General features: G+C 39.9%; 1 protein-coding gene across 1 annotated transcript in view; it reads left to right on the forward strand.

The window, feature by feature from the left end:
• Window positions 1-20,726, forward strand: part of ADAMTS6 (ADAM metallopeptidase with thrombospondin type 1 motif 6) — a 349,111-nt gene that overhangs the window by 312,108 nt on the left and 16,277 nt on the right. The window contains 3 exon segments of the mRNA XM_043970648.1: window positions 1,322-1,526; window positions 15,986-16,162; window positions 20,039-20,195. Of these exon segments, the coding sequence (XP_043826583.1) occupies window positions 1,322-1,526; window positions 15,986-16,162; window positions 20,039-20,195 (539 nt within the window).

Consider the following 20,726-nt stretch of genomic DNA (forward strand, 5'->3'; position numbering starts at 1 on the left):
TTCAACAATTCAAGTCTAGAGAAGAAAGAATGATTTTGTGAACAATAGAGAAGTCTGCTGGTTTATGGATTGGGCCTTGGAGTTCAAAGAGTGTACAATCAGTGGTGAAAGCAGAAGGGAAATTGAGAGGGTGATTAATAAGTTTGTTTTTATTCATTCTAAGTTGAAGGCTGTGGTGATACATCCAGGCTAAGATATTTGAGACAGACTTGTAGCAAAACCAGACTGGACAAAGAGTGAAAAGTCAGAAGGGGCACTGACTAAGGGAGACAGAAAAACAGAAACACCTACTGAATCACCAGCACCAACTCTTTCTCCACCTGTGTTTAATTTAAAGGTCTTGTATTGAAGGAATGTCAAAGCTGGACCCTTCTTACAATATGCTATCTAATGAGATCATGGCTGGAGGTGGTATGACTGAATTTTCTATGACTGAGTAGACATTTCTGTTTTATCTCCCAATCTTAGTGATGAAATCACTGTTTTTCTTTGTTCTTGGCAACTGAATAAGAGTTTTAGTATGGCTGGCATACAAGTTATCATCTTCAGTATACAAGTACATATTTCCTCCCCTAAAATGACATCATTCTCATTTATGAAAAGCAAAAAAAAATTTAAAAGAAAGAAAATTTGAAAATATTTTAATCTCCTTTGGAGACTGATTCAGACTAAGAGAGCCCCAAAATGCTTTTTTAAAAAAATGAACAATTGAAAGAAAATTCATCCATTAACATAAATACTGAGTTTTCAAAAATTTAGGCTTTGAACTGACTGATTTCTTTTGTTTAAAAATGATGAATAATATTTTGTGATGTTTTATTAGAAAATGAAAGAATTCCAACTCATAAAAACAGTAAAGTCCATTGTGGACCAATAAATCAAACATAGCCTCACTTTTAGGATACAAGGAATTTCTTAGATCCTCATGGGTTTAATGCTGAAAGGGAGTTTTGGAAAACCCCAGAGGTATTCATACATGAAAACATCACAACGGTCCTGAGTTGGTTCTCAAGTAGTAGAGAGAGATTTGTGGTGACATCAACCCCTCTACATCCATTTCCTGGCCCTTAAATACTAGACAGTGGGCCATAGGGGACCGTTGTCCCCAGTGCTAAGGGGGCCACTATTGAGTTGCACAGTTATCCCTTAGTATGAGTGTATGTCCAGCAATCATTTCAACTGCCATGGACACCTTACTCTTTCCAGATAGATATGCTTGAAAGAGGATTTGGTCTCTTGATGAAATTGCTTGCAACTCAGCTGACAATTGCTGCTGCACTTAGGAAATGCTTCTCTGTGTTTCTCCCACTTGGTGCTACAGGTGGTTTATTGGGGATTGGTTGGAGTGCAGCAAGACCTGTGATGGTGGAATGCGTGCGAGGACAGTGCTCTGTATCAGGAAGATTGGACCTTCTGAGGAGGAGACACTGGACTACAGTAGCTGTTTAACCCATCGGCCCATTGAAAAAGAGCCCTGCAACAACCAGTCTTGTCCCCCTCAGTGGGTTGCTTTGGACTGGTCAGAAGTAAGGAAATTTGAGGCTGTCTTCTTTTTTCTCTCCAAGATGTCTTTACTGTCAATAGCTAAATATTTAACATTTTGGACATCTGAGCACATGAGCTTCCTAGTGTTTGCCAAATAAGTATACCTGCCTCCCAGTGAATCTGAGTTGTGTTATTTTCTATTATTGACAGGTAGTGAGAGTTTCCCAGGTCATGGAAATGAATGAGACTTTAGCACCCAATCTGATGGAGAGGGAGTTTAAAGCAGAAGTTCTTAATCATTTTTTTTTTAAATGTCATGGACCCCTCTGGCAGTCTAGTGAAACCTATGGATTCCTTCTCAGAAGAATGTTCTTAAATGCATAAAATAAACTATATAGAAAATAAGTATATTAAAATATATTTATGAAAACAGTAAAAAAAAAAACTTGTTCATGGATCCCAGGTTAAGAATCCTTGGGAATTTAGGGACTTTATTCACAAGACTACTCTTGTATTTTTCAATTCCTTTCTCTTCTCGAGTAATGAATGGTCCTCTCAAAGCCAGGAAAACATGTATTTCTGTGAAAATTGAAGTGAAAACGAAGTTTCTTTCTTGGTCAGCTCTTCTTAGACAGAGGGGGTGGGAAATAACATTTTAAATCACATAAATATGTCTGCTATTATCATTTGAATTTGGGTAAATGATTGCCCAAACATAATACATAATGCAATGATATGAACATTATAAATTTTAGGCTCCTGCTTTCCAATCTCTCAAGGGAAAGCTGACTGTATTCTTACTTTGCTTTCAAGCCATATTCTCATGCTCACTGTGTCACTCTTCTTCATGAATCATCAATTGATCCTCACTTGACTAGATTTTAGGTAGTTATAGAAAATTCTCTATCCAAGGTCAGCTGAAGAAATGTGGACTCAATGTCATCGACATGGTGAGGAATACCAAGCTCTGAATGTGTCGTTTTTCTCCCCAAATGCTCTCACCTGGGCAAGGGGGAAGACTTTGCTAACAGTGATGCTTTTAGTCACACATGTGCCACAGAGACACCTAATAAAAAAGCAGTGACATTAGAGGAACTCTTCAGAATGAAATAGGAGATGAAACTGATTCTTGACCTTACAGTATTCATACTGATACAGTTACCCACCTACTGTTCACATATTCCTCAGGGTAGTAGCATTCCTAGAGTGTTGGCCAGTGAGGAATGAACAACAAAGAAAAACAACAATTTGTTTATATATTTGGTGAAAACATTCCAAGTTTAGTAACACAGTTTAGATGTTTAGTGAGACAAGACTCATGGCAGCTTATTTCTATGCTTGACTTCCATTGGTCCAAAGCTGGGATTCTCACCTTGGGTTCCTCTCATGAGCAAGACCTTACAAGAAAATCAGGTTTGTCAAAAACCAGAGCAAACATTGTTCTTTTGGAAATCTTGTGGGTGACTTGTGAGGTAATTCTCTTTCCTCTGAATCAATGCTCCTTGAGTGCCCTTGTTTCTGGGAGGCATGGTGGTATAGGAAGAGCTGTGTTTTAGATGGGGCATGAAAAAGGAGCTTCTGACCAATTGTGGTTACCCACAGAAGCTTTGGCAGGAATTTTTTTCCTCCCTAGTTTCCTGGCCATCCTCCAATTTCAATAATTATATCTGACTACTTAACATTTCTCTTACATTTAAATAAAATATGGGCATTTTCTCTGTTTTCTGCTCTAAACTGTGGTATAGAACAGCATGGATCCCACAGTGATAAGTAGACAGACTCCTGGTTGAATTTGAAAGAGTAGGCATGATTTCACAGGGTTGCCCACATTTCATGAGTTTTCTTAGCAATTCAATTTCTTAGGTTTTATGGAAGGCCTTAAATTTCCATTGTTAATGATCTTAGTGGGAGAGCCAAAAGTTGAATAAAATGATCTTAGGATCTCAAGTCAAAATTGGCAAGAATTTGTCACTTTCAGCACTGTGCTAGGATAGGGAAGAGTATAAGAAGAGTAGAGGGATAATTCCTTCGCATCATTTGCCATAATATTTTACATATGGTGGGTACTTGATACTTGTTTGTTGGACTGAATTGAATTGAATTGGGTCTCTGCCCTCCGATAACTTTTAATTTCATTACAGGGAAGACATAAGAAACAATTTGAGAACAAGATCATATATAACAAAGTACCCAGTTTTCTGAATTTGAGGTTTATAATATAAATGCTAGGCACTCAGCAAAGGAAAAGACAGTGAGGGCTAGAGTCATATATAAAATCTTTTGGTGGACATGGGATTTTATTAGTTTTGGAAAAAAGTATAGAATTTGGATTATCAGAGAGGGAGGAATGGTCAGAGGAAGATTGAGCAGAGGTAGAAGGAATAATGACTTGTATGGACTGGTGTGTATGATGTCAAATGTTTAATCACCAGATCTCCAGAATGGAAAAGAATGGACACACCATTTTTATATTTAATTCTGCATTTTTGTAATTTTCTCCATTGCTTCTTAAGTCTAGACAATAAACAAAGGAACAAATCAAGCCCTGATTTGTAATATTTGCCCATTTCTGAGTTGTTAATGCTCAAATTGAACATTTAACAATTGGTTCTAACTAGCTGACATCTGTGGACTCTGGCAGACCTCTGTGGGTAACAGCAAAGGACAGGCCTACCTGAGGTAGTAGGATTATGTTAGGAATAAGGGAGATAAAGCAAGAGAAAGAAGGTCAAACAAGGTAAAAGAGAACCTTTGGAGAAAAGGTACATGGTGCATACGTCCTACACTCTATTGGAGCCATAGAAACAGAAAAACAAAAGATAAATGTTAACCACGGACTGGGAGGACACCCTGACTACTCATTGAAATAAAATGCCCAAATCTTCCTGCAAGGAGTAATGTCTATGCACTCATTTGCTACTTTCCTGCCTGCCAACATTTTTCTGTCTTCTATCTCATTTTATTTTTCTGTTAATATAATTCTGAGAAAGAGGAGAGAGAGAGAGAGTCACCACAAGGAAATAGCTAAAGTTATGAATCTGGAGACCAGGTTTATGTTAGTTATTGCTGTATATACATTCCAACTGTCATGTTAAATTCTTTACTTATTATATTATCATTATGGTAATAATTATATTATGACAATTATATAATATCATCACATATTCTATAATTATTATAGTATGTATTAATTCTATGTCATAATTATATCCTGTCTGGCCCTGTGGTTTCCATTGGTATAGGGATCTCCCAATGAAGAAGCTGCCTCTCCCAATGCAAGTTGGCACCTTCTCGGTAACTTAGCACATTACAGGGCTCTCTGGGGTTACTGAGGGGTTAATAGACTTCTCAGTATGAGTCAGAGGCAGGACTTAGACAAAGGTCTTTCTATTTCCAAGGTCAGCTTTCTATTCCCTTATACCACACTCAGCATTGATACTAGGTTACATTTATATAACATTTGTATAAATGTTGTCTCATTTGATTACAGCAATGCTGCGAGATAGGTAGTGTAATTATTATTATTCAATTTTACCAATGAGGAAACTGAGGCTCAGAGAGCTTAAATGACTTTTCCAAGGTCACACAACTAGGAATGTTAATCATGGCTTCTGATTCACAAGTTCAGTGCCTGTAGAGCAGGTACATTTGACCATGTTGCCTTTCAAAAAAAAACTATCAAAAGAAACTTCTACCTGAGACTTAAGTTCAGCTTAAAAGTCTGATGCTCTATCTTTCTTTTTTTTTAAAGACTCTTTTATTATAATTGGATTGTGTGTGAGAGGATGTAATTCTTTTTTTGTGTGTGTGAGGCAATTGGGTTTAAGTGACTTGCCCAGGGTCACACAGCTAGTAAGTGTTAAGTGTCTGAGGTCATATTTGAACTCAGGTCTTCCTGACTCCAGGGTCAGTGCTCTATCCACTGCGCCCCTAGCTGCCCCTGCTCTATCTTCCTTAAACTGCTATTGGAAATGTTATAGAAACCACTGGAAGATATTTTGACCCATTTTCTTTTGGTTTCCCTTCCTATTGATATTTTGAGTTTCATAGTGGCTTTGACACTACTTCTCCAGATGCATTGAGTGTCTGACTTTCTTGCGAAGGAACTGTTTTGTCATGGTTTGTGGGAGGAGCTAGTGGTATGCCAAACTAATGAGCTTTGGTCCATACTTAATATCTTTTAGGAGGTAGTAGGTTTTAAAGCATGGGAGATATATTTATAATCCTGACTCTTTGCTACTGTTCTGCATCAATAGCCACCTGGCTCAAAATAGAGCATAGATCCAGAAGGTGCTTGAGAGAGCATGTAATCCTTCCCCCTCATTGAGCAGATGAGGAAAACTGAGGCCCAAAGAGATCAAGTAACTTGCCCAAAGTTGCATAGATAGTGTCGGGCCAGGATTTGAAACCTGGGTCCTCTAATTCCAGAGCCTGTGGTCTTTCCATTATATTATACTGCCTCTTTTTGTCTCACCAGCAATGGATACTCCAGGAAATTCACCTTAGGGGGTAGATGAAAGAATGGTGTTCTCAGAAACTCTCCTGACTATATCGTCATCACTTTGTTCAAGTGGGAAAAGATGTTGTTTCTCCCTCATAGTCTTCCTTCTTTATTTCCAGGAGAAAAACACGAAGCTCTCCTTCTTTACTTTACTAGGTAGCCTTTTTTTCCCTGGGGTGGAGGTAGGGGTGGGATGACGGGAAGGGCCAATCTACCCAAAACAAAATAAATAGCTTTAACTGAAATAAAAGTCTGGGCAGCAATGGAAAGGAGAATGGAAACAAGGAGCTCGTTCTTCCCAGAAGAACGAGACTCCTCCCACTATTTGAAAAGAGGCCCCAGTAGAACAGTAGTCAGCAGCATTGGTCTCTCTTAGTGAACCCTTTGCAAATATTTCACATGGATTTTCTCCTGACACGCCTGTGCAAACTTCCTTCCTCTTTCTGTGCCCTCCTATCCCCCCGCCCCTTGCCGTCTGATCTCTGCTAATCACAAGGGTGAGGTTCAGCTGGTGAAAACATGTTATAGCGGGTGGAATTTACTCTTTGACCCCTTCTTTTTCTTCCCTGGCTGCTGCGATATAAAATTTCCATTGTTGCAAAGCCAGGAACCGTTTTCTTCATCAATGAAACCCACCCTGTGCTTATGGTAAAAACATGCCAAATTACCCAGGTGGAAAATGGCTACTTTGGCAGCCCTTTGTGAAGCTAATTAAGCCACAGAATGGCTCTTCATTGCTAGGATCTTCCATGCCACATTGGGCTTTCATTGACTTTCCATCCTTCTCACCCTTTTGTGAAGAGAGTAGCTCTTAAAAATATACAGGAAAACATAAAAGTGATGGATACGGTGGGTGGGCTTCACCAGCCCTAATGTCTTCTTTTGATGTGTCCATTGAAAGAAATTGATTTCTTATAGTATGTGTCAGAGATCTGGGCAATCTACTCTATGAAATGCCTGCAATTCACATATTGTATACTTGAGAAAGATGTACCTACCTTCTCCCTTCCCACCCCACCCCCAATCGGTCTTCCTGAAATTTCCACCATTGCCAGTGTTTCTTCAGGTTAAAACACAAATCAGCTACCTGGGGAAGGGTAACAAATTAACTTATCATTCCATTATTGAGCTCGGTATTGGTTTCCTAGCAGAAGGTCGGGGGCTGGGGGAATGGTAAACAGAAAGGATTCACTTCAAAGGACAAGAACATAAAACATCTAGAAAAAAGGGATGATGCCTTGGTTGGCAAGTCAGCTCTGGAGTCCTAGAATTAACTCTGGCTTCATAGCAAATAATAACTCATGTCTATGTAGGGTACGAGGGTTTACAATACGCGTTCCTCAAAACCATCTTGTGAGGTGATGGAGTATTATGAATCCCACTTAACAGATAAGGAAGCTGAGTCTCACATGAAGTTACTTAACCCCGGTCACCTGATTAATGGTTGGGGCAGAGCAAAAGTTTAATGCAGGTCTTCCCGACTCTCCAATCCTGTCCTGTCTCTACTGTGGGGACATTGCTTCTTCTAAACAACTTTGGATTTAAAACCCACACATGCAGCAGGAGCTTGCTGATTCTAGCCCCTGTGCTATCATCTGCTCTTATATACCTAGACCTAAACTTTCTTCCTTGAGAATTGTCTGAAACACCTGTTCTATAAAAAAGAGTTAGTCCATTTAAATGCTTAACCAGAATATATATGCAGGGGCAGCTAGATGGCGCAGTGGATAGAGCACCGGCCCTGGAGTCAGGAGTACCTGAGTTCAAATCCGGCCTCAGACACTTAACACTTACTAGCTGTGTGACTCTGAGCAAGTCACTTAACCCCAATTGCCTCACTAAAAAAAAAATTTAATTTAATTTTTAAAAAAAGATTTAATCCACAGAATATATATGCATACTCGAATAAATGCCTCCTTAATCTTTATCAAAATGGAAATGACCCTGGGCAAGTCACTTAACCCCCATTGCCCCGCAAAAAACCAAAAAAAAAAACCAAAACACAAACAAAAAACAAAAAACAAAAAACAAACAAACAAAAAAATGGAAATGAAAGGGTGATGTGAATTACCAAAATAGCATGAAATTCTGATGGTTAGAATGAGAGATTTACCCTATTTTAGCTATTTACCTGCAATATCCAGAAATGGGAAGAGATTTCCTTAGTCATTCTACCCAAGACAGCCTACAGAAATGATATCTTCTCTCTACTAGATTTAATGAGGTCAGTGTGAAAATGAATTTGACAGGATTTTGTATTGTTTTTAAGTATATTTGTATCTAAGTAAGTAGAAAGAATCGTTATTACTGTATTACCTATTCAAATATCTAATTATCATTAGTATAGTAATTAAATATACAAAATGTGGAGTACTACTTATATAGTTGCATATCTAACTACTTCCCTTAAGGAAATTTCTCAGGTAGATATTAGGGCAGCTAGGTGACAAAGTGGATACAGTGCCAGGCCTGAAGTCAGGAAGACTCATATTCCCCAGTTCAAATCTGGCCTTAGACACTAGCTGTGTGAACCTGGGCAGATCTTGTAACCCTGTTTGCTTCAGTTCCTCATCTATAAAATGAGCTGGAGAAAGAAATGGCAAATCATTCCAGTATCTTTTCCACAAAAATCCCAAATGGGGTCACAAAGAGTCAGACATGACTGAATAACAACAAAGGCAGATATTATCTGAGATCATTAGTGTCTGTTGAACATACTCATATCAACTACAGAGTTATGAAGGCAAACTTCAGAGATACACGCCCCACTCACCCAGAACTTACATTCTAAGAAACCCAAACTAAGATATCAAACTCAGAATATAATAACACATTTATAGAGTTAAATTTTTAAAAGTGCTTTCTTGGGGCAGCTAGGTGGCGCAGTGGATAAAGCATCGGCCTTGGATTCAGGAGTACCTGAGTTCAAATCCGGCCTCAGACACTTGACACTTACTAGCTGTGTGACCCTGGGCAAGTCACTTAACCCCCATTGCCCCACAAAAAAAAAAAAAAGTGCTTTCTTTATAAAAATCACCATGAGGTAGGGAGTCTATTTGTTTTTACCTTCAGGTTCTCCTCTGTAATTTCATCTATATGCAGAGGTGTGCTAGAGCCAACTTTAACCTGGATAGTTTAAATTATCAGCATTAGCATTTGCTCCTTAGAAATCAGCAATCAGTACAAATCAGGGCTGGATTTATTTTGTTGTTGTTGTTTTTTCATTGAATATCTGGACTTAAGGAAGTGGTAATAATACAGATACACATTTTAAAGCGTGAGCATACTCTTTTTTTTGAGAGTCTATTTGTTAAAACATTTACCAGCACACCCCTGTATTGCTCTACATGTATTGCTCAGCAGAGTGTAATAGAAGGCTTAAGCAGTGAAGTCATCCCCAGACTGAAGACCTGTGACTATAGGCTAATAACAATAACAAATAATCATAAGTAACATTTATATGGCTCTTGAAAGTTTGCAAAATGCTTTAATATTCATTACTTGTTTACATGACTATTTATATGGGTTCTTCCTCTTATACAGATTGCAATATCTCTAAAACCCCCTCTGTCTTTTTTGAGAGTTGCTGTGGCTAAAACATTTAACACTCTAGAACCAATCTAGTGGTGAGTCCAGCTAGGCTAATCCGTATATGTGGGTAGCCAGGTGGCTCAATGGATAGAGCACTTAGTCTAGAGTTAGGGAGACCTGACTTCAAATCTGGCCTCAGACACTTACTAGCTATGTGATCCTGGGGAAGTAGCTTAACCCTATTTGTCTGTTTCCTCATCTGTAAAATGAGCTAGAGAAGGAAATGACAAAACACTTCATAAAGCCAAGAAAACTCCCAGTGGGGTCATGAAGAGTCAGATATGACAGAACAACAGTGATCCTCATATAGCAGATACTGGCTTAAGTTTTAAGTCTTTTGACCTTGTTAGGACCTCTCCGACTTCTACTTCCTGCACTGCCCTTTGATATACAGGGTCAATGTGGCATTGGAGGGGGATTCCAGCAGAGAATTCCTTTGACTTGCCAACAGCTCTTTTTGCAGCATATTTCCAGACACATACACATGTAAACAAGATAGATAAAGGTTTGGTAATAACAAGATGAAGAAGGAAGAGGGAAGGAGAAGGAAGAGGATAAAGAATAAGCTAGAGACAATGCCTCTATCTCTTCCCTCTCAATTATTGAAACTTCTTGGATGGGGACATGAATGGAAGAGCCATTCTCAGTGAGTGGAGGGTTTCCCCAGAAATCATTGCTTTTAGATGTTGAGTAATGCTTATGCTCAGAATGACTAGGAAATGCTTCTGCTTAGAATGTGCAATAGAGTAGGAAGAGTATTGACTCTAAAGTCATGATTTACATTCAAACCTGGCTCTGGCACTTAGCAACAAATGGCTTAGCCTCTTTGAGCCTCAGCTTCTTCATCTGTAAATTCAAATGACTAGAATTCTTGCGATACCTATAACAGAAGAGTGGTTACAGTGCTTTTTAAACAAGTGCTCTATCAATAGGATTTGATGTTATTATCATAATGAGATTAGCCTCTCAGTGGTTCCTACAAATAATTTTGAAAATCAAATTGTCTTAGTTATTTAAGACATGTAACATGAATGACATGAAACCAGTCATGGTAGATCTTCTAGCTGTGGTAATGCAGTGTTTGTGGGCTAGGTCCTGGTAGAAATGTCATGGCCTGATGAACCTAGTATTGTGAGGATTTATCTGGGTTCTTCTAGAACATACTTCATTCTGACATCTTTGAAACCTACAAGATATGGGGTAAATGGAGAGAGATATTGTTGAGATGTTCTTTATCAGAATTTCTAGGCAAGCATTTCTTCTTTTCTGTTATATTCTTCATTAGTCATGGTGACCTGCAATGAATAAGTCTGAAATTCTGGAAATGCACAGTAATAGGAAACTCTCTGCTCCCTATTTTTCATTTGTATATTATGTTTGTCTCTCATTTGCTTTGGAAGCCTGTAGTGTCTTCACTGGTCAGTGATTCAGTAGACCAGATGATTCTTCCCTTTACTTTTGCAGCCACAGGATAGAATGTTGTTTGTCTTCTTGGTAAGGTTTTAGCCTGGCTGGCCTGAAATTCCTTCCTCACCTCAAGGAAGGGGGTTTAGCCTGAGCAAGTCAATCCTTTCCTTCCCCCTTAGAAGATGTTCCAAAACCTCCTCTTCTCTCTTCAAGCCTCCTACACATTTTCCTCCCCCACACCCTTTCAGTTGAAGACCTCTTCAAAATGTACTGAAAATAATTTGAGGTTATTCACTTTGAGCTCTCTCTTAGTCCTTTTTCTTCATCCCCAAACCCCTTGACATCATCTCCCATACTCCTCTCCTTTTCTCAAATTTTTGATAATGAGTTGTTCCTTCTCCTGGCCAAGACCAATACCTCTACATGTGTTCTTTTTTTCTTTTTTTTGGTGAGGCAATTGGGGTTTAAGTGACTTGTCCAGGGTCACACAGCTAGTAAGGTGTTAAATGTCTGTGGCCGGATTTGAACTCAGGCCTCCTGAATCCAGGACTGGTGCTCTATCCACTGTGCCACCTAGCTGCCCCTCTACATGTGTTCTTGATATCCTCTTCATCTGGTAGATTGCCCACTTATCCTTCATCTCTCTCTCTCTCTAATCTTCAATCTGTCTCTGTTTACTAGCTCCTTCCCTGCTGCCTTCAATTGCCCAAGACTCCATCCTTAAAAAAGCCTTCACTAAAACCAAAGATTCCTCTCAAGTGATGGTCCTATATTTCTCCTCCCTTTGTTAGCCAAGCTCTTAGAAAAAGCTACCCTCATGGACTGCTTTCCCTTCTTCTCTGACTCATTCTCAGCCCTTAGAATTTTGCTTTCTGTCCTCATCACGCAAATGAAACTGCTTTCTCCAAAGTTCCCAGTAATCTCTTTATGGCTGAATCTGATGGTCTTTCCTTAGTCTTCATCCTTCTTGACCTCTCTGCTACATGCGATTCTGTTGGTCACCTTCTCCTGGATTCTCTCTCTGCTCTGGATTTTTATGACAGTACTTTTCCCTTCTTCCTCCTACCTATCTGAACACTCCTTAGTCTCATTATCCATATCATTCCCACTAACCTTGGATGGTTTTCAGTGCCTTCTTATAGGTCCTGATTTTTTCTCTCTACATATGCTTTCTCAAGGGCAGCTAGATGGTGCAGTGGATAGAGCACCAGGCCTGGATTCAGGAGTACCCGAGTTCAAATCCCACCTCAGACACTTAACACTTACTAGCTGTGTGACTCTGGGCAAGTCACTTAAACCCCAATTTGCCTCACCAGAAAAAAAAAATAACCCATATCTACATATGCTTTCTCAGTGAATTCGGTATCTCCCATTAGTTTACTTATCACCTCTAGGTTGTTGTTGTTTGTCCTTCATTCTCAAAGAGGACTGTGACATTGGGTGATGTCATGACTTGCACTGAATTGGATTTAAGTGAGGGAGGGCTGTGCAAGGTCACCAACCTCACTCTCTCCTCCAGAGCCATCTGGGTCCAGTGGCAATATAAATATCAGGATGACTGGAGATGGCCCTGGATGTTTTTTTTTAAGGCAATTGGGGTTAAGTGACTTGCCTAGGTTCACACAGCTAGTAAGTGTCTGAGGTGAGATTTGAACTGAGGTCCTCCTGACTCCAGGGACAGTGCTCTATCCACTATGCCACCTAGCTATCCCATCATCTCTATGTATGTGAATTACAGATCTACATATCCAGTCCCATTCTATCCTGAGCTCACTCCCACATCACCCCTTGCCTACTGGACATTTCAAACTAGATCTCTTAGAGATGCATGAAACTCAACACATCCAAAACAAAATATTCTCTTTCTCCTTCTGCCAAACTTCTCTAATTTTATCAAGAACATCACTGTCTTTCAAGACTCCCAGTTTCGTACACTTGGCATTATTCTCTATTCCTCTCACTTTCACCCAACACATCGACTAAGTTGCCAAATCTTGCCACTTCTTCCTCCACAGTTTTTCTTGTATTCCATCCTCTCTCTCTCTCCTCACACAGCCACCATCATAGGGTCAGCCCTTCATGACCTCTTGCCTAGGGTATTGTAATGTCCTCCTTATTTATCTTCCTGGTTTCAAATTCCCCCAATCCAATCTAACTTTAACACAGCTGCCAAAGTGATTTTCCAGGTAACTCTTTTACGTCATTAAGCTGCAAAGATGAAAGTATATGGTGCAAGAGCATAGTTTTGATGTCCAGAAAGTCAGGAACATATCTGAGAGGAAAATGAAAGCAGGCCAGTCTGGGCCTCTTCACAACATGAACACTCCAGGAGGAACTCACCAATAGGAGAAAAGGGGTGGGCCTTGTTGAGGGACATTCCAGGGAGAGCAGGCTGTAAGAATCCCGGGATGAGGAGGGTCCAGGTGCCCAGTAAAGTTCCAGGATGAGACAGCAGTAGATTACATTTTTAAATTCCAAAAAGTGAGGAACAGGGTTGGATGGGAGAAAAGAACCAAATTTGAAATTCCTATGAAATGCTATCCCAGTATAAGACTAAGCCCCTGAGTACTTTTGAAGCACTCTTCAGTTCTTCTTTTGTGCTTATTCTTTGACTCATATCATCTAAAGGACCTTTTATTTTTTCCTTTTCTTTTTCTCAGTTCAACTCTATAAGTCATTATCATCTGATATTTATTAAACATTCTCTAGGGTTAAGTAGTTTCTCTGCTATTGCTAACACTATGTGGTAAATCACAATAATAAAAGAGGTTTCAGGAACAAGATCAGTAGTCAATAAAGTAGGGCCCAAGAGAGAAAAACAAATGAGAGATTGGAAGATGGACATGGAATCAGTAGCAGGAAGATACCCCTCCACATTTCATTTGATAAGGTAAAGGAGAAAACAAGGCACAAAATAATACAAATAAATGATAGAGATCAGGTCTATTTTCTCCCCTTTCGGGGATTTCATTGATACAGGGAACTCCTGGATCCCTGCAACTTAGTGTCTTCAAAGTTGCCTAAGAGCAATAAAAAGTTAAAATGACTTGTCCAGAATTACACAACCAAGTGTGTCAGGTCAGACTTGAACCCAGATTTTCTATCCACTACATCATGCTGCCTTTATCATTTGCCTTTTGTTTGTTTTGTTTTCCCTGAAAGTGAGGACCTTTCCCCGAGATCATATTTCAAAGCATAGTGAGCAATCCTGCTTTGACTATTATTCTTAAAATATTCTTTTGCTTATATCCTGATGGGCTATTACAGGAGTTCTGTATTACATACTCTGCAATGTGACTCTTCCCTTGAATCTATCTCCTCCCAGCATAAGTAGAGACTCACTTGATATCACTGATTACTTGAAGGAAAAATAGAATCTTTCTTCTTTCCCCAGTCAAACATTACCACCAAAACCATCAAAACTCTTTCCCTCCCCCAGCACACTAACCTCAAAGGTAGTATGTGTGTAGTTCACTGTGCTCGCATTCTCTGGGGGTACTCTTAGCTCCCCATGCCAAACTTATCAGCTAGTGGAAAAACAAATCCAGTATATCTCCTACTAAGAGTGAATTAAGGTGCAGCTAGGTGGCGGAGTGGATAGAGCACCGGCCCCGAGGAGTCAGGAGTACCTGAGTTCAAATCTGGCCTCAGACACTTAACACTTATTAGCTATGTGACCCTGGCAAGTCACTTAACCACAATTGCCTCACTTAAAAAAAATAATAAAAATAATTAAGGGGGCAGCTAGGTGGCGGAGTGGATAGAGCACCGGCCCTGGAGTCAGGAGTACCTGAGTTCAAATCTGGCCTCAAACACTTGACACTTACTAGCTCTGTGACCCATGGGCAAGTCACTTAACCCTCATTGCCCTGCAAAAAGACAAAAAATGAGTAAATTAATAATGTTTTCTAATGGAAGGAACATTGGGCTTGGAAGTCAAGATGTCTAGAAGACTTGGTTCTGCCACTGTGACTTTGGGCAGGGTGGCTGCACCTCTGTGGGTCTCAGTTTCCTTACCTGTAAATTGACAAGATGATCTCAAAGGTCCACATCTGTAATTTCTCATGCACAGGGCCCTCTGTTCACACAGAAGAATATACACTTAAAGGAGAAATGCAGCTAGAAGGAAGAAGTCTAGAAGGTGTCTGCCAGCAAATATTACTCTTGAAGCCTGTTTCTTAGAGGCAGACAATTCATTCTCTCCTTTATCTATTCATCAACCTAGAAGAGATGGAGGCATAATAATGAGAAACTACATTTTCCTCTGGGGAACAGGCAGTAGCCATGCCTGAAAAACAGAATCAAATTATATCTAGTTCATGGCTAAGAATGAACTTGGGAACTTTCTTTATACCAGAAATCTTCCATGATATTAATGAATCTGACTCTGAATCTACAAAAACAATCACTTCACTGGTCTTAGCCTGACATACACAGTTCTGAGCTTGCTTCAGAGACAAGACCTCTACACATAGCACAAATCCTTCTGAAAACATGAGAATTTTCATCAGTCAAATATATTCTGAAGTAGGAGAATAAGGAATTCACATTCTAAAAATTAGTATTTTATCACAGTTGAAAGAGATCAAGGATCAGGAGAAATAGAGAAACCACGTGTGAGAGAGAGAGCAACAGACAGACAAAGAACAGAGAGACAGAGACAGAGAGACAGGGACAGAGAGAGACACACATTGACAGAGACAGACAGACAGGGACAGAGAGACACACAAAGAGAGACAGAGTGAGACAGAGAGGCACAGAGAGACCGAGAGAGGCCAAGAAAGCAAACATCAGGATGGAGCTTCTAAAGACACAGGAGAAGAGAAAAGTACTTCTGCTTTAAAACATAAAGAGGCTTCACATCTGGGAGAGTTTGCCTAGAGTTTGATGTGTATGTACCCTGTATATCCAAACACATACTTATTTCAGGAAATACTTCCCCAAGATTTTTCTCTGTCTTTACAGACTGTCAGTGTTCATTTGTATTCGTCTCATTTCCAGTGCACTCCAAAATGTGGCCCAGGATTCAAGCACCGGATTGTTCTGTGCAAGAGCAGTGACCTTTCTAAAACGTTTCCAGCTGCCCATTGCCCAGAGGAAAGCAAACCTCCCGTCCGCATCCGCTGCAGCCTGGGCCGCTGCCCTCCTCCTCGCTGGGTGACTGGAGACTGGGGCCAGGTAAGGCAGTCAGACCGTGGAGCGTCATGTGTTGGCTTTTGTTGGCTGCTGCTGAAGCAGCACCTTGGGAAAATGAAGTCTGGGACTCCAGGTTTGGTGGATGGAAGGGCTCGAGATGAGTAATAAGATTCCAGACCTTCTGCCTACAAGATAGGTGGGTGATACATTGCTTCTGCCCTCTCTTCTCTACATGCATACTTTTACTTTTGTCTTCCCCTTTGTCTTTCCTGTTTACACGCACACAAATACACACACTCACACACATACACACACAAGCACACTCACACACTCATATACACATACACTCATACACATACACATACTCACATAAACACTCTCACACATACACACACACACACACACACACACACACACACACTCTTTTTTTTTTTCTTTTTTGCGGAGCAAAAGTCACTTAAGATAAGTGACTTGCCCAGGGTCACACAGCCAGTAAGTGTCAAGTGTCTGAGGCCGGATTTGAACTCAGGTACTCCTGAATTCAGGGCCGGTGCTTTATCCACTGCACCACCTAGTTGCCTCCACACATACTCTTACACATATGAATGTAAATACATACCCAGAGACCCCGCCATAATTGCCCAGGCTCAAATCCTAAAGCCTTAAATTTAAATGAGAAGGTTAATCTTGCTATCCAGAGAATTAATTGGAAGAAGATTTGAATTCTACTCCCAGACCTAACAATCAACATTTTATTTTATTTTTGGTGATTGAAAGCTCTATCCCTTAATTTTATCATTCGTAAAATGGGGGTGATTCTTCTCCCTCACAGAAAAAAATGGGGTGGTTTATTTGAATAAGATTGAGAAAGTTCTAGGAGATCTTTAAAGAAAACAGTGACAACCTATTAGTATTGGTCTTTTAAAGTAATGCATCTGTTAGGACTCTCCTAGGAATGACCTAGTTTCAGAACATTAAAAGCTGCATGCAAATAGCACCCCACTGACTAAATCCATAATCAAAGGCATAATAGCTTATCTAAACTATGCTTTCATACTTGATATTAAAGTTTATAAATACAAATATTTTCCTGGATCCTTAAGATCAAGGTCATGGAGACCCAAACCATGATGACATAAGGTTAAGCTAACGAGATACTGAGAGTTTGTGCAATTCACATGAGTGTGATTAACCTATCATTGTTTAATAGCAGTAATATTTCACCCAAGCAAGACAGATTTGGTGTTTGGCTATATTTATGTATCTTTGCAGTACAGTAACAGTCTCACATCCTTCTGTTCTCATTTGAGAGGAGGCAAGAAAAGACATCCTCATATTGGCCTCCATTCAACAAGGATTTGAATGAAATCCTTGTTGAATGGTAGGCTGTATGTCTACCAAGTATTATGTCCTGTGGAATCTAAAAGAAATGTAAGGCAGTCCCAGGACCTGTCTTCAAGGAACTTTCAATCTCATTATACACACACACACACAGTGTAACAAATAATCATATAACAACCCAAAATATATTTCAAATGTACAGGCTATTTGGTGGTACAAAACTGATGTCGTGCTAATCCAATGCAATCCAAACATTTAAGTCTCCAATATGTGTAAAGAACTTTGTTAGTTGCCAGGGACACAAAGGAAAAAGCAAAAACCTGTCCTTGCTCTAGAGGAGCTCATGTTCTATTAGAATACTGTTGGAAGAACATATCTTAGAAAAGTTTTATTTTTAACCAGAAGAGTACTTTCTGCTAATATTCTCAGTTTTCTTCCACTGCAATATAAATGCCTATTGATGGTCGCTGCTCCATGCTCAGTGGGTTTTACTGGGCTACTTGTCAATTACTTTTTAAAATAGGGTTGATTGGGCAGGTAAGTGGCACAGTGGATAGAGCACTGGCCCTGGATTCAGGAGGACCTGAGTTCAAATCCAGCCTCAGACACATGACATTTAATAGCTGTGTGACCCTGGGCAAGTCACTTAACCTTCACTGCCCCGCAAAAACCAAAAACCAAAACAAACAAACAAAAAACAGGGTTGATCAAATGGTACAGATTGAAAGGCAGAGCAAAGAGTTGGCCTTAGAGCCAGGAAGACCTGATTTTAAGTCTTCCCCCTAACACATGCTGTATGATTCTGAGCAAGTCACTTAATGTCTCAGTGTCCCCACAGGCAACTCTTTTAAGACAAATCCCAGATAAGGTGCTGCTCTGCATCCCTGGAGAGAGTATCTCCTTAGTCCCCAGACAAATGAAATCACAGGTTCTATTTTTTTTAAGTCAATCAATAAAGTCTTTGTTTAGTTTATACATAGGAAAATCTGCCTACTTTTTTCTTACCCTTCCTTCTCCCCTCCATACCCATGCCACAAATTGAAAATAGGCATAGTAATTACATTCTAAAAGATCTTTTAGTGAATTTCATGATGACTTTATTGTCATTCTTCCTGGAAACTTGAAAAATGAAATATTTCTTTATGGATCGTGTACTTTTTCACTTGGCAAATACTGAATTTCCCTTTTGGTTTGGTAGAGATGACTCCAGAATGGTTTCATTACATTTCCCTTACAGCACACCAATACCACAGACACTATCAGCGGAAATGGGTGCTACATTTAGCTTTCTGGCTGAACCAACCAGCATGTCTTCCATATACTCAGGGACACTGTACAATCATTTTCAAAATCCCTTTTAGGCTGGGGATTGAAGAAATCAATTTTTAAACAAGTTCCACTTTCCTCTTTGGGAGTTGGGGAATTTTTTTTAATCCTAAGAGATATAAGGGTCCTGTCCTCTAGAGAGGGTGTCATTAAGAAGGATTAGGTACATCAATTGATGTAAAAATTTACTTGGTCCCTTGAAGTATCCTTAAATTCCAGTTCTTTTGATGTAACAGTAAAACCAAGCCTCAACTCCATGACTGGGCAAAATAACAGGAAAAAGAGACTTCACTGGCCAACACCAGGTTAACTTTCTAGGACTCTGTAGATAGCCAAGTTCAGATGCATGAAGAAGCAATTCTTTTTTTGGTCCAGAGCCTAAACAGAACAGTTGTTTGTCCTGGGCAAGGTTTGAAAGAGCATATTTCTGCATTTGAAAACTGTTACTCTTGTACGTGTATTTTATGGGTAACCCTTGTATTGTTACCCTACTGTGGAGATGTTCAGCCTGCACTGGAAGACATGTGACTTAACATCATGAAATTAATATGTGCCCTGGAGAGTTAACTTTCTTAGAAATTGTAAAAAGGAATATTTTTAAATGTTCCTAATTGTTACCTTTGCTTCATGTCACTTCTAAGGTGGTTGCCTTTCCTAGTCTTCACTCTGATCAAGGTTCCAAATAGTCACTGGACCAAGATTTCCCCCAACTTAGACATTTCTGTAGCTAGGGGTTGAACTAGAGGACAGCGGGCATTCATTTGTCCAGGAACCCGGCCTGCAGTTTGACCTACACTGTTTTGCAGTTTTCCAGGTAGATAGAGAATAACAATGACCTTCTGTCCATGAAAACAACTGGGAAACAACTGACAAATGCCCTGTCATCCTGGAAATGTGTCTGCCCCTTTTTATGCATTTAATCCTCTATTTTAACTTGAGAAGAGTCCCAAGGAGTCCTGTATGTGTTCTTTTGGGAACTATATTACCTCTATTTTCTGCCATAAAAATAGGAAATGAAAGTCTACAAGCAGTAACATTGTAGACTGGTCTGGGTATGTCTCTTCTCCAGGGAACTTCAGATGTGTTGGGAGTATCATAGAATTTTAATTTTCAGTAGAACTTTAATGTCAGAGTATTCAATTTTTGTATAAGAAGGATAGATAATTATGTGTTTTTATAAGTATAGAGTCATCTTGAACATCTCAGAAACCAACAAAGTCAGTGTTTTCTTTCTGCCTCCTTGGGACACAGTGTTCTGCTCAGTGTGGACTCGGACAGCAAATGAGGACCGTTCAGTGTCTCTCTTACACGGGGCAAGCATCCAGTGATTGTCCAGAAACAGTCCGGCCTCCGTCTATGCAGCAGTGTGAGAGCAAATGTGACAGTACTCCCATTTCCAATACCGAAGGTGAGTTTCAGATGGAACAACACACAGGCAGATGTGATGCCCCCCTGAGGGACCCTCTCCTCTATTCATCCTCTTTCACCATCAGGGTTGCACGATCCCAACTTAGTTAACAACATGGCAGCTGGTGAGTGATGACCCAAGAGTCCTCTTGGAAGCATCAGTGGATAATGGTAAGAGCACAGGCTTAGAGACCTTGGAGGCCCCAGCCATGGTTCTGATGTTAACTAACTGTGTGATGTGACTTTCAGGCATTGCATTTAATTTCTCTGGGCCTCAGTTTCCTCCTCTGTTTATTTATTTTTTTAATGGAAGCTTTGAGTAGATGACCTCTGAGGTCTCATCAAGTGCAACAATCTGTGAGCCTCTACCCTCATCCTGTTTCAGCCTAAGTCTAGAAGCTCACACAGTGCATTTTCTCTCTAATCCTGTTGTGCTGCTTTGCTGATAACTGAAGTCTGGGAATGACCTTTGATGATCCGTTCTTTAAAATGAGACATTTCTGTTACTTCAGCACGGCAATGGATTAACTCC

Source organism: Dromiciops gliroides, chromosome 1 (assembly GCF_019393635.1).
Source record: "Dromiciops gliroides isolate mDroGli1 chromosome 1, mDroGli1.pri, whole genome shotgun sequence".
NCBI classification, from domain to species: domain Eukaryota; kingdom Metazoa; phylum Chordata; class Mammalia; order Microbiotheria; family Microbiotheriidae; genus Dromiciops; species Dromiciops gliroides.